We start from the raw sequence: 14927 nt of genomic DNA, 5'->3' as shown, positions 1-14927 counted from the left end.
AAAGAAAAGAAAAGAAAAGAAAAGAAAAGAAAAGAAAAGAAAGAAAAGAAAAGAAAAGAAAAGAAAAGAAAAGAAAAGAAAAGAAAAAGAAAAGAAAAGAAAAGAAAAGAAAAGAAAAGAAAAGAAAAGAAGAAAAGAAAAGGAAGGAAGGAAGGAAGGAAGGAAGCAAGAGAAAAGAAAAGAAAAGAAAGAAAAGAAAGAAAGAGAAAGAAAGAAAGAAAGAAAGAAAAAGATTCTCTGTATTGAACTTTGGATCATTCGCTATTGGAAAGATCTTTGCTTCTAATGACTTGAAAAGTCAAAACTTAAATATAACTACTAATTGCATCAAGTGCCATTCACAACTTCCAACAATACTTTGAGCTCCTTCAAAACTCTGTAGGTAATCTTGCTTGGCTAAATCTCAAAGCTGGTAAATAATCTTAACAAGGAAACTTCAGTTTGTAAATACAACATCCATACCTTGCCAACTCCAAAAGTGATTTCCCATAGAAAAAGAAGGCTTCTCCACACTCATTAGCTGTCTCTCCATACTTCTTACCTCTACAAAGAGAATAAACATCTAAAATCTGAATTAACATCTAGTCTAAAACATTTAGTTCTAGTTCTTCAGTTATAAATTAATATTTCTTCCATAACATACTCCTTCCAAAGAAACCAATATCCCTCTTGCTTTCAAGTCAAGGTCAAAAGGACGTTAAGAAACAATGCATGAAAATCTTGTATGCTCTTTATCAATATATATCCTAAGTGACATACTGTGCTATAACTGGTAATATAATTTAGGTATTAAAACAGGTATTCCTCATACAAGACGGATGTCAATATGGACCAGAATAGTTAAAGGACCTTTGGCTGGGACCTAGAAGATGATTAAGGCCCATAGAAAGGCATGATGTAGCCGGGCGCGGTGGCTCACGCCTATAATCCCAGCACTTTTGGAGGCCGAGGCGGGTGGATCACGAGGTCAAGAGATCGAGACCATCCTGGCCAACATGGTGAAACCCCGTCTCTACTAAAAATACAAAAAATCAGCTGGGCCTGGTGGCGCGTGCCTGTAATCCCAGCTACTCAGGAGGCTGAGGCAGGAGAATTGCCTGAACCCAGGAGGCGGAGGTTGCGGTGAGCCAAGATCGCGCCATTGCACTCCAGCCTGGGTAACAAGAGTGAAACTCCGCCTCAAAAAAAAAAAAAAAAAAAAAAAAAAAAAAAAAGAAAGGCATGATGTAAAGAGCAGAATATCTGGAGTTGTTCTGCCTGGGTTCAAATACTATCTTTAACCAGTAACTAGCTGTGAGACCTTAGATAAATTAGTCTCAAAGTCCCTTAGTTTTCTCATCTGTCAAATGGGAATGTTAGTAACTTTGTTCAAAGAGCTATTGAAAGAACTAAATAATATATGTAAAATCACTAAAAACAATGTTTAGCTACCAACTTCTAAGCAACTGCAACAATGCTAAGAATGTATGAAAAATGTGCCAAAGATGTATGAAAAATGTTGTGCTAATAAAAGCACTATCAATCATGACTTCCTTGGGCCTAAAGGGTTTCCACAGACACAGAACTTCCAGTGTTCAATTGGGAAAGTCAGGCTGGGCTCAGTGGCTCATGCCTGCAATCCCTTTACAAAGCACTTTGGGAGGCCAAGGCAGAAAAATTCCTTAAGCCCAAGAGTTTGAGACCAGTCGGGGCAATGTGGGGAAACCCCATCTCTACAAAGAAAATACAAATATTAGTTGGGCATGGTGGCACACACCTATTGTCCGTAGGGGGATAACTTGAACCTGGGAAGTGAGCATGAGAGCATCCCACTGCCCTCCAGCCTGGGTGACAGAGACTGTCTCAAAAAAGTCGGGGAAGGGGTGGGGTGGGGGGAAGTCCTGGACAAACCAGGACAAGGTGTGGTCACCCAAATTAGTGATGATTGAAATACAAGTTACGTTAATCAGGAAAATGAAAAGGTAGAATTGCTAGGTGATATTTAGGTTTTACACCTACAGTTAGTGATACAAACTAAATGAAAAATAATCAAATGTTTTTTTTTTTTTTTTTTTTTTTTTTAAAAAGATGGGGTTTCACCATGATGGCCAGGCTGGTTTTGAACTCCTGACCTCAGGTGATCCACCCACCTCGGCCTCCCAAAGTGCTAGGATTACAGGCATGAGCCACCACGCCCGGCTAATCAAATGTTTTAAAACTCTTGCTCTTCATGCTTTTTCCCCATTAAACCATCTTTTATAACTCAAGGTTTATTAGGAACATAATATTACATCATAGCAAAATATACAATACTTACAAAAGACTAGCTGCTTCCTGGAATGCATTGACTGCTGCTGGAATATCCCCCATCACCAGATGTTTCTGTCCTAAACCCAGTAATTTCTTAGCTTCACTATCCACATCCAGACTGCAAAAAAAAAGATTTTTTTTTCTAGTGTCAAGTACTGTTTAAATCAATATTTTCTGAATACCTATTACATTTGAACAATAGTTTAATTTTTTTAAACCTTTGGACTACTCTGGCAAGGCCTCGATAACACTTATTTACCATCGCAAAACCAAAAGAAATCTTAAAGGCAACATTCTCAGAAGCTTGACTAGAATATTTTCTCATAATGGCTCATCCACTCACAAAGCCTGTATTGTATGTTACTATAAATATTTGCTAATTAAGCAACAAATAAAAAAGGCATAATAAAAGAACCATAAATTCATACAAACTGTACTAGCTAAAAGAAATATTAAAATTAAGAAGTATTCAGGTAAATAGGGCAAGAGGCACTGATTTTAAGATTAAGACAATGTAGTATTGGCATAAAGCAAAGCAAATGGATCAGATAGAACACAAATTTGAAATGGATCATACGCCTTCTAAATATAAGACTTAAACTGGCTAGGCACGGTGGCTCACGCCTGTAATCCCAGCACTTTGGGAGGCCAAGGCAGGTTGGTGACAAGGTCAAGAGATCAAGACCATCCTGACCAACATGGTGAAACCCCGTCTCTAGTAAAACTACACAAAAATTAGCTGGTCTTGGTGGCAGGCGCCTGTGCCCAGCTACTTGGGAGGCTAAGGCAGAAGAATCACTTGAACCCAGGAGGCTGTGGTTGCGGTGAGCTGAGATCCAGCCACTGCACTCCAACCTCAGCCACAGAGTGAGATTCCGTCTCAAAAAAAAAAAAAAAAAAGAAAAGAAAAAAAGATTTAAACAATAAAATTTCTACAAAAATATACAGGAGAATATCTTAATATCTTAGTGACCTTGGGTTTGGCAAAGACTTCTTAAATATGAAAGAAGCACAATTAATAAGAGAAAAAAAATCAATAAACTAGACAAACCACTAAAATGAAGAATGTTTGCTTTCTGAAACACTGTTTTAAAAACAGAGCAAGCCAAACTGGGAGAAAATATATGCAAAACTTCTGAGAAAGGACTTGAATACATGACTCTTAGAACTCAATAAAATTACCAATCCAATACAAAGTGGGCAAAGATTTTAACAAACATGTCATCAAAGATACAAGGATGGCAAATAAGCACATGAAAAGATGTCAGTATTACTGGTCACTCAAAAAACTACAGATTAACCCACAATAAGATACTGTTATACTAACTATAATGGCTAAAATGTTAAAGACTGACTCAAGTGATGATGAGGATGTAGAGCAACTAGAACTCTCAAACACTGCTAGAAAGAATGTAATGGTACAATCACTTCAGAAAACAGTTTCGGAGTTTCTTAAAGTTAGATATATACCAGCCATATTATATAGCCATTCTACTCCTAGATATGAACCACAAAAATGGAAATGAATGCCCATACAAAGACTTGTACACAAATATTCACAACAGCTTTATTTGTATGCCAAAAACTGGAAACCCAAATGGATAGACAAATTGTGATACATCTACATAATGAAATGTCATTCGCTAACAAAAACAATGAACTATTAATACATGTGGTAAAACGGATGAATCTCAAAATAATTGTGCTGAATCAAAATAACTACAAAAAAACAGTACTTACTGTATGATTCTATTTAGATAATATTCTACAAAATGCAACCCATCTTCAGTGACAGAAAGCAGATTAATGGTTGCTGGGGAGGGAATGAAGTACAAAGGCACATGAGGAAACTTTGAGGTGATGAATACGCTCATTATCTTGATTGTGATAATGGTTTACAGGTGTATTTATGTAAAAACTCATAATTGTTAAAGTTATGTGCAGTTTCCTGTGTGTTAATTAGACCTTCATTTAATGTTTCTTACAGCTTTAAGAAAAACCTGGGGCAGTTCCATTAATGGAAACCAAATTATTTGGAAGGATAATTGCTCTTCTTAACTCAATCAACAATACTTGGGCACCTAATATTGCTGGGCACAATTCAAGACACTGATTATAACAAGAGTGAGCTAAGACCACATGGACAATGTCAAATTGAAGCAAAGACTTTAAAGAAGGCAAGCACCAAAAAAATACAGGGGGGGAAAAAAAGCACTCTAGGGCAGAGGCAACAAGTTCAAAGCTTAAAGAAGCTTGCTTAAAATATTTGAGAAACAGAAAAATTTTCCAGCTAGAGTAAGCTGGGGAAGAAATATGGGAAATAAAGGGAAAGAGGGAGAGGGTAGCATCACATTAGAATAGACTTTAAGACAGAACAAGAATAGAATTAGGGAGAAAACCAGTTAGAAATAAAGTCTAAGCCAGGTGGCTCCTACCTACAATCCCAGCACTTTGGGAGGCCAAGGTGGGATGATCACTTGAGCCCAGGAGTTCCAGACTAGCATCTCTACAGGAAAATATAAAAATTAGCTGACATCGTGGTGTTCACCTGTAGTCCCAGCTACTTGGGAGGCTGAGGCAGGAGGACTGTCTGAGCCCAGGAATTCAAGGCTGCAGTGAACTAGGATCACACCACTACACTCCAGCCTGAGCAACAGAGCAAGACCCTATGTCAAAAAAATAAATTTGAAAAGGTCGCCTGGTGGGGCGTGGTGGCTCATGCCTGTAATCCTAGCACTTTCGGAGGTCAAGGTGGACAGATCACAAGGTCAGGAGATCGAGACCATCCTGGCCAACATGGTGAAGCCTCGTCTCTACTAAAAATACAGAAATTAGCTGGGCGTAGTGGCACACACCTGTAGTCCCAGCTACTAGGGAGGCTGAGGCAGAAGAATTGCTTGAACCCCAAGGCAGAGATTGCAGTGAGCCAAGATTATACCACTGCACTCCAGGTCTTTATTAAAAAAAGACTCCTTTTCCATAAAAAAGGAAAGAAAGAAACCATAAGAATCTAGACAAGGGCCGGGCGCGGTGGCTCAAGCCTGTAATCCCAGCACTTTGGGAGGCCGAGGCGGGTGGATCACAAGGTCAAGAGATCGAGACCATCCTGGTCAACATGGTGAAACCCCGTCTCTACTAAAAATACAAAAAATTAGCTGGGCATGGTGGCACGTGCCTGTAATCCCAGCTACTCAGGAGGCTGAGGCAGGAGAATTGCCTGAACCCAGGAGGCGGAGGTTGCGGTGAGCCGAGATCGCGCCATTGCACTCCAGCCTGGGTAACAAGAGCGAAACTCCGTCTCAAAAAAAAAAAAAAAAAAAAAAAAAAAAAAAAAAAAAAAAAAAAAAAAGAATCTAGACAAGAACCAGAAGAGTATTACAGAGGATTAGGTTCTGAATATACTTACTTTACAATGTACTAAGAGACTAGATATGTAATTTCTTGAAGGAAAGAGAGATAAAGCAAACGTTTTATGGCCTAGCCAACTGGTATTAAGTGTTATTAATGAACTATGTAGAACTTTTACCTACATTTAAATCCTAGGATCCAAACCTCATAAAATTATTGAATCATTACCCCCACTTTACAGATGGAAAACTGAGTATTAATGGCAGTGATTCAAATCTACACAATCTAGATTCAAAATTCTAGAACATTGCCATTTACTGAGAAAAAAGTCAATTGAAGGAAAAGCCAGTGAGGAACAAGGCAATCAATTACTGTACAGTATTTAGCTTTGGATATGTTAATTCTAAGATCCCTATTAGACCTCCAAGATATTATAAGGGAAAAGTTTTGGGAGTTATGTGGGGACTGGAGATACAAATGGGATTCAGGTGCTTAAAGCCACAGGACTTAACAGGGAGAATACATACGGAGTGGCTACTAATGAATAGGTAGGATTGAGGCCTCTTCATTAGTAGGAAGCCTTCCAACATTTATATGTAGGTAAGAATAAGGGTTTGGGGGAAAAGTCAGTAAAGGAAAAGAGACAATAAAATAATATGAAGTAAAGTAACAAAGCTGGGTGCAGGGGCTGACCAACATGGTGAAACCCTGTCTCTACTAAAAATACAAAAATTAGCCGGGCATGGTGGTGCACACCTGTAATACCAGCTACTGGGGAGGCTGGGGCAGAAGAACTGATGGAACGCAGGAGGCAGAGGTTGCAGTAAGCCAAGATTGCGCCACTGCACTCCAGGCTGGGTGACAGACTCCATCTCAAAAAAACAAACAAACAAAAAACAAAAAACAACAACAAAGGAAAGAAAACAAAGTAATGGGAGTAATGGATTGGGTCAATTCCCAATGACAAGATTAACTCAGACAATAGGACTACTTAAAAAAAAAAAAAAAAAAACTTAGCTGAGAAATGACTACTAGAGTAAGGAATATGGGTGGTGTTAATGACCACAAACAAGACTATTTTAGCAGAACGACTGAAAAACGAAGCTTCAATTAAGAACAAAAGAGGAAGTTGAGAAAGAGCGGACACCTTTTTCACATTTTCCTTTCAAAGAAACTGACGTGAGGTAATAGATGAAGGGAGGTATGAGGAGTCAACAAACAGGTAAACCCGATGATACCTACTGGGTTGATAGAACTTATCTCATAGGAAACAAGAGTAGTATTGTTGCACAGAGAACTACAGGAGCTCTATTCTTAAGAAAATGATGAGTGGGATCTTGTGAACAAATGGAGATGATGGTGTTATGTAAGAGCAAAGAAACTTTGGTATCAGGATCCTTTACACTGTTACATTACTAAAGTCCCCCAAAAGTCTCTGTGTATGCAAGTTATATCTATCAGTATCCACCATACTGAAATTAAAACTAAACAAATTTTAAATATTTTAAAATGGTACATGTTAATAATATGACTTTTTTGGAAAAACAACTCTTCAAAACAAAAATTTGTTAATAGTGGCAGTTTTACATTTTTACAAATCTCCCAGATGTCTGACAGAAGATAGCTGGATTTCCATATTCTATTCTGTAATGTTTTGTTTTCACTGAAGTACAAGAATATCTGACTTGACCTAGATATGTAGTTGGAAAGGAACTATTTAGTCTTTTCAGATAACTGGATATTTTGTTACCATACCCAAACTCAACAAGTGGCATTTATTATTATTATTATTTTAAGTTTGAGATGGAGTCTTGTTCTGTCACCCAGGCTGGAATGCAGTGGTACAATCTCAGCTTACTGCAACCTCCAGCTCCGGGGTTCAAGCCATTCTCCTGCCTCAGTCTCCCGAGTAGCTGAAATTACAGGTAGGCGCCACCACACCCAGCTACTTTTTGTATTTTTAGTAGAGACACTTTCACCATGTTGACCAGGCTGTTCTCAAACTCCTGACCCCAAGTGATCTGCAGCCTTGGCCTCCCCAAGTGCTGGGATTGCAGGGATGAGCCACTGTACCAGGCCAACAAGTGATAATTTCTTAAAGGTTAGTTGTACTGTACAATCTGAAAACACTGATGAACTTCTCATACTAGTACATTAAAAACCAGTCTATCTTGTATTCTGGATCTTCTACTTATAAACGATTACATAAGCCCATGGTCATAACAGCAGTACTCACAATAAAAAGCAAGGAAATTCTGAGACACCACAACATGGATGAATGTTAAGAACACTATGCTAAGTGAAATAAGCCAGTCACAAAAGGATAAACGTTCTATTATTCCATTTATATGAGGTACCTAAAGCAGCCAAATTGAGAGAGACAGAAAGCAGAATGGTGGCTGCCAGGGGCCACAGGAGAAAGAGTAAGCTGTTTAATGGGTAATAGTTTCAGATTTGCAAGATAAGATTGGGTGTACAACAATGTGAATGTATTTCACACTGACTTAAACATTTAAAAAGATGGAAACTTTTATGTGTATTTTACCACAACTTAAAAATCAATTTCATCATAACAGTCATAAAGTATTAAGATACTGTCAGTCTCACAACATCAGTTGATATAACTTACCCAAAATTTCTATTTTTTTTTTTTTTTGAGACGGAGTTTCACTTATGTTACCCAGGCTGGAGTGCAATGGCGCGATCTCGGCTCACTGTAACCTCCGCCTCCTGGGTTCAGGCGACTCCCCTGCCTCAGCCTCCTGAGTAGCTGGGATTACAGGCATGAGCCACCATGCCCAGCTAATGTTTTGTATTTTTAGTAGAGACGGGGTTTCACCATGTTGACCAGAATGGTCTTGATCTCTTGACCTCGTGATCCACCCGCCTCGGCCTCCCAAAGTGCTGGGATTACAGGCTTGAGCCACCGCGCCCGGCCCCCAAAATTTCTATTTTTCATATGAAAGCTCACATTCTATCACTAGCACCTGATACTGTCAGTTATTTCCCTTAAAGTGACAGGCTCACTGTATTCATTGTGAAGAAAACATCTGCTAAATATCAAGTCTAAATAAAAGTTTGTCTGTTGGTCATTCTTTCAAAAATAAAACTTTCAAATAAGATTCTTTCAAAGAAAAGCCAGTAAATAAAATTACATTAAAAGGTAGCTCAATCAATTACACCCCCCCATGGAGTCTTGCTCTGTCACCTAGACTGGAGTGCAATGGTGCAATATCAGCTCACTGCAACCTCTGCCTCCCGAGATCAAGCAATTGTCCTGCCTCAATGTCCCGAGTAACTGGGATTACAGGTGCCCACCACCACATCTGGCTACTTTTTGCATTTTTAGTAGAGACAGAGTTTCACCACGTTGGCCAAGCTGGTCTCAAACTCCTGACCTCGTGATCCACCCACCTTGGCCTCCCAAAGTGCTGGGATTACAGGCATGAGCCACCACATCCCGCCTCAACTCTTAATTAAAATCACACGAGGGCTTTTCCTAAAGAAAACCACTGTACCAGCCAGGCGCAGTGGCTCAAACCTGTAATCCCAGCACTTTGGGAGGCCAGGGCGGATGGATCACCTGAGGTCAGGAGTTCAAGACCAGCCTGACCAACATGGTGAAACCCCATCTCTACTAAAAATACAAAACTTAGCCGGACATGGTGGTGCATGCCTGTAATCCCAGCTACTCAGGAGGCTGAAGCAGGGGAGTCGCCTGAACCCAGGAGGCGGAGGTTACAGTGAGCTGAGATCATGCCATTGCACTCCAGGCTGGGCAACTAAAGCGAAACCTCGTCTTGGAGGGGGGAATAAAAATAAAACCACACTTACTTTTGATATGCTGAAGCACTCCATCCATAATTCCTATTTAACCAGGTTATTTTAAAGCCATGTAGTCAAGGACTGAGAATTAATAAACTTAACTTTGTAGTGCTTCATCATGGCCATTTTCTAAGTGAAGGTGATAGTGAAGAACACAAGAGTTATTGCTGTTTGTTGCCACTGCCTTGATTTATGTTAAAAGGACAGCAGTTTTATCCACCATTATTCTAGCAACATGAGTGCCAGTGGTCAACACAATAAAAAGGCAGTCTTACTACTATGTAAATGGTTTTAATCTTACATTCTTCCTGAAACAGTACTGGAGACCCAAGGGTATACAAGAAAAAAACTTTGAGAACTGCCGAATAAGAGCATGAACAGGCATTCAAAAGGAAAGAATATATGGGTACAAATTAATGGCACAGTGTTAAGAAATTTCTCTTTGTATAGTTTATTCAGTGAACAAACAAAAATCCAGAACCAAACATAAAGCAAAATCATCAGGTAAAAGCAAGATGAGGGATATGATATTGAAAGTCTAAGAAAATATAAAGGCTGAGTATGGTGGCTCACACCTGTAATCCCAGCAACTTTGGGAGGCCAAGGCGAGCAGATCACGAGGTCAGTTCGAGACCAGCCTGACCAACATGGTGAAACCCCATCTCTACTAAAAATACAAAAATTAGCCGAACATGGTGGTACACGCATGTAATCCCAGCTACTCAGGTGGCTGAGGCAGAAGAATCGCTTGAACCTGGGAGGTAGAGGTTGCAGTGACCCGAGATCAAGCCACTACACTCCAGCATGGGCAACAGAGCAAGACTCAGTCTCAAAAAAAAAAAGAAAATGTAAAGAAAACGAGGTTGATCAGCTAGGTGCAGTGGCTTATGCCTGTAATTGCAACAATTCAGGAAGCTGATAAGGGAGCATCATAGAGAGATTAGGAGTTCAACACTGCCTGGGCAACATAAGACCCTCACTCTGAAACACACACAATAAACGTAGCTTGAGAGGCTGAGGCGGGAGGATATCTTGAGCCCAGCAGTTTGAGGCTGCACTGAGCCAGGATCAGGACCACTGTACTCCAGCCTAAGTGGCTGAGTAATACCCTGACTCAAGTGGGGGCAGGCAGAGGGAGATTAAGCAGTTCAGCAGAATGGAAAAATAACTTGACCAGAGAAATGTGGTATAACTGCCAATCAAAACAAAAAACCCACTTGAGGTCAGAGGATATAAATTTAAGGTGAGACTAGTAAATGTGTTTCCCAACCATCCTTCACGTTTTTCTAAGAATAAGAATATTCTCGTACTTTAAAAATGAAATGCTTAGACCAACACGGTGGCCCCCCAACTTGTAATCCTAGCGCTTCGGGAGGCTGTGGTGAGAAGATGGCTTGAGCCCCAGGAGTTTGAGGCCAGCCTGGGCAACATGGTGAAACCTCATCATTTTGTATTTTGAAAACAAAATACAAAAATTAGCCAGTCATGATGGCATGCATTTGTGTGGTCCTATCTACTCAGGAGGCTAAGGCAGGAGGATCACCTGGGCCCAGGGAAGGTCAAAGCTGCAGTGGGCTGTGATCGCACCACTACATTTCAGCCTGGGCTACAAAGTTTAATACTCATGATTACGTACCAAGCACTGTGTTTTGGGTAGCCTAGCTACATTTAGTCAGTCCAGAAACTTAAATACTATGGTATATCCTATGAGCAACCTTCTTGAAAGTATTTTGTAACTGGGTGCAGTGGCACGTGCCTATAGTCCCAGCTACTCGGGAGGCTGAGGTGGGAGAATCGCTTGAGCCCAGTTCTGTGCTGTAGTGCGCTATGCCGATTTGGGTGTCCACACTAAGTTCGGCATCACTATGGTGACCTCCCAGGAGCGGGGGACCACCAGGTTGCCTAAGGAGGGGTGAACCGGCCCAAGTGGGAAATGGAGCAGGTCAAAACTCCCGTGCTGATCAGTAGTGAGGTACTGCCTTGAATAGCCACTGCACTCCAGCCTGGGCAACATAGCCGAGATACCGTCTCTTAAAAAAATAAAGTATTGTGTTTAGGATAAATCCTAAACAGTATTCATACCATACAAATACCTGATTAACTCACAAAATGTTAGTATTTTTCTTTTTTTTTTTGAGATGGAAGTTTCACTCATCACCCAGACTGGAGTGCAGTGGGGCAATCTTGGCCTACTGTAACCTCCACCTCCCAGGTTCAAATGATTCTCCTACCTCAGCCTCCCAAATAGCTGGAATTGCAGGCACTTGCCACCACAACCAGCTAATTTTTTTATTTATTACTAGACACAGGGTTTCACCATGTTGGCCAGGCTGATCTCGAACTCCTAACCTCAAGTGATCCACCCACCTAGGCCTCTGAAAGTGCTGGGATTACAGACGTGAGTCACCGCACCTGGCCGGAGTTATTTCTAAACAGAACATCAGAATCATCTATTTCAGAAAAATCGTATTCATCAAATGAATCTGTGGCCAACAACCATTTGAGAATGGTGTTAACATCACACATAGGAATGCTATGTTTTCTAGGATTTGACATTGACAGTGATCAAGAATTACTATATTCTGTAAATGAAAATACAACTACTAAAAACAGTGCTATAAATAGAATGATGTCTTTTTTTCCAAAATCAATGTATTAGAGTGATGTGAAAATAACAATTAAGGGGAGCTATCTTGTGGCAGTTATCACTGGGTAAATGCTGTAGCCCCAAGCACCACTAGCATATATTCTTGGGGCAAAAAGGAAAAGGGTTAAATAACCAAGATGACAACTAGATTTCAAACATGAAAAAAACAAGACCGTATGGAAACTTAAAAAATGTATTTGTGGCCAGGCGCAGTGGCTCACACCTGTAATCCCATCACTTTGGGAGGCTAAGGCGGTGGATCACCTGAGATCAGGGGTTTGAGACAAGCTTGGCCAACATGGAGAAACCCTGTCTCTACTGAAAATACAAAAATTACAGCTGGACATGATGGCTCACCCCTGTAATCCCAGCACTCAGGGAGGCCAAGGTGGGCAGCTCATGAGGTCAGCAGCCCAAGAACAGCCAGGCCACAATGATGAAACACTGTCTCTACTAAAAACACAAAAATAAGGCAGGGCGCGGTAGCTCACACCTGTAATCCCAGCACTTTGGGAGGCCAAGGTGGGTGGATCACAAGGTCAAGAGATCAAGACCATCCTGGCCAACACGGTGAAACCCTGTCTCTACTAACAATACAAAAATTAGTTGGGCGTGGTGACACACGCCTGTAGTCCCAGCTACTCGGGAGGCTGAGGCAGGAGAATTGCTTGAACCCAGGAGGTGGAGGGTGCAGTGAGCTGAGATCACACCACTGCACTCCAGCCTGGCGCCTGGCAACAGAGCAGGACTCCATCTCAAAAAAAAATAAAACAAAAATTAGTTGGGCATGGTGGCAGGCGCCTGTAATCCCAGCTACTCCATAGGCTTGGCAGGAGAACTGCTTGAACTCAGGAAGCAGAGGTTGCAGTGAGTCGAGATCATGCCACTGTACTCTAGCCTGGGCAACAGAACAAGACCCACTCTCGGAGAAGGAAAAAAATAAAAACAATATTAGCCGGGTGAGGCGGTGGGTGCCTGTAATCTCAACTACTCAGGAGGCTGAGGCAGGAGAATCACTTGAACCCGGTAAGCGGAGGTTGCAGTGAGCCGAGATCATGCCATTGTACTCCGTCTCCAAAAAAGATAAAAGTATTTTTAAGATATTCTGCACAAGGTTTAAACAGAAACAGTAATAATTCTCAACCTTAATCAGAAAGATTCTCCATAACAAAGAAACCAAGACTTTATCTCAAGCTTAACAAATAAAATCAGCTGGGCATGGTAGATCAGGTTTCTAATCTGAATACTTTGGGAAGTCAGGGCAGGGGGATTGCTGGAGTCCAGGCTGGAGACCAGCCTGGCCAACAAACCAAGACTCCACTTCAAAACATAAAATAATTCAGCCGGGTACAGTGGTCCACGCCTGTAATCCCAACACTGGGAGGCCAAGGTGGGCAGATGACCTGAGGTCAGGAGTTCAAGACCAGCCTAGTCAACATGGTGAAACCCCATGTCTACTAAAAATACAAAAATTGGCCGGATTTGGTGGGGCCCACCTGTAAATCGAGCTACTCAGGAGACTGAGGCAGGAAAATCACTTGAACCCAGGAAACGGAGACCGCAGTTAGCCAAGATTGCGTCACTGCACTCCAGCCTGGACAACAAGAGTGAAAATTCATCTCAAAAATAAATAGACTGGGCATGGTGGCTCACGCCTGTAATCCCAGTTCTTTGGGAGGCCAAGTCAAGTGGATCACTTGAGGTCAGGAGTTCAAGACCAGCCAGGCCAACAAGATGAGAGCCTGTCTCTACCAAAAATACAAAAAATTAGCAGGGCGTGGTGGTGCATACCTGTAATCCCAGCTACTTGGGACACTGAGGTGCGAGAATTGCTTGATCCAAGGAGGCGGAGGTTGCAGTGAGCCAAGATGGCACCACTGCATTCCAGCCTGGGCGACAGAGCAAGAATCCGTCTCAAAGAAAATAAAATAGCCAGATGTGGTGGTGCCTGCCTATCCAACTACTCAAGAGGCTAAGGCAGAAGAATCCCTTTAGTCCAGGAGTCAAAGGTGGTGGTGCACTATGATCACATCACTGCACTCCAGCTTGGGTAACAGAATAAGACCCTGTTATAAAAACTAAAACATTAACAAAAATCTCTAGGGATGCAACCTAACATCTACCTTTTGGGTAAGCTTTTTAGTTAATTGCTATGCCCACTTCTGATAAAGAAACATAGCCATGGGCCGGGTGCAGTGGCTCACGCCTGTAATCCCAGCACTTTGGGAGGCCAAGGCGGGGGAATCATCTGAGGCCAGGAGTTCGAGACCAGCCTGACCAACATGGAGAAACCCTGTCTCTACTAAAAATACAGTATCAGACGGGCATGGTGACACATGCCTGTAATCCCAGCTATTTGGGAGGCTGAGGCAGGAGAACCACCTGAACCGGGAAAGTGGAGGTTGTGCCATTGCACTCCAGCCTGGGCAACAAGAGTGAAACTCCGTCTCCCTACAACCCCCCAAAAATAAAAGTAACTCTGCAGGTGTAGATCTGAGATTAAGAAAAATAAAAACAAGGCCGGGTGCGGTGGCTCAAGCCTGTAATCCCAGCACTTTGGGAGGCCGAGGCGGGTGGATCACGAGGTTAAGAGATCGAGACCATCCTGGTCAACATGGTGAAACCCCGTCTCTACTACAAATACAAAAATTCAGCTGGGCATGGTGGCGTGTGCCTGTAATCCCAGCTACTCAGGAGGCTGAGGCAGGAGAATTGCCTGAACCCAGGAGGCGGAGGTTGCGGTGAGCCGAGATCGCGCCATTGCACTCCAGCCTGGGTTCAGGCAATTCTCCTGCCTCAGCCTCCTGAGTAGCTGGGA

The 14927-nt window shown here is 41.8% G+C and overlaps 1 protein-coding gene across 5 annotated transcripts in view; it reads right to left on the bottom strand.

The window, feature by feature from the left end:
- NASP (nuclear autoantigenic sperm protein) overlaps positions 1-14927 on the bottom strand; it is a 50683-nt gene that overhangs the window by 13736 nt on the left and 22020 nt on the right. For 4 of the 5 annotated variants that reach the window (XM_032247407.1, XM_032247411.1, XM_032247408.1 and 1 more), the window contains 2 exons: positions 2297-2407; positions 463-543 (listed from right to left, as the gene is read on the bottom strand). In XM_032247407.1, coding sequence (XP_032103298.1) covers positions 463-543; positions 2297-2407 — 192 coding nt within the window. Of the gene's footprint in view, positions 1-462; positions 544-2296; positions 2408-4029; positions 4103-14927 lie in introns of all 5 variants that reach the window. The other variant, XM_032247409.1, reaches the window with a different exon arrangement.

This window comes from Sapajus apella, unplaced genomic scaffold, assembly GCF_009761245.1.
Source record: "Sapajus apella isolate SASKATOON/1434 unplaced genomic scaffold, GSC_monkey_1.0 scaffold62, whole genome shotgun sequence".
In the NCBI taxonomy this organism is placed as follows: domain Eukaryota; kingdom Metazoa; phylum Chordata; class Mammalia; order Primates; family Cebidae; genus Sapajus; species Sapajus apella.
This window is presented reverse-complemented; position numbering and strand designations above follow the sequence as displayed.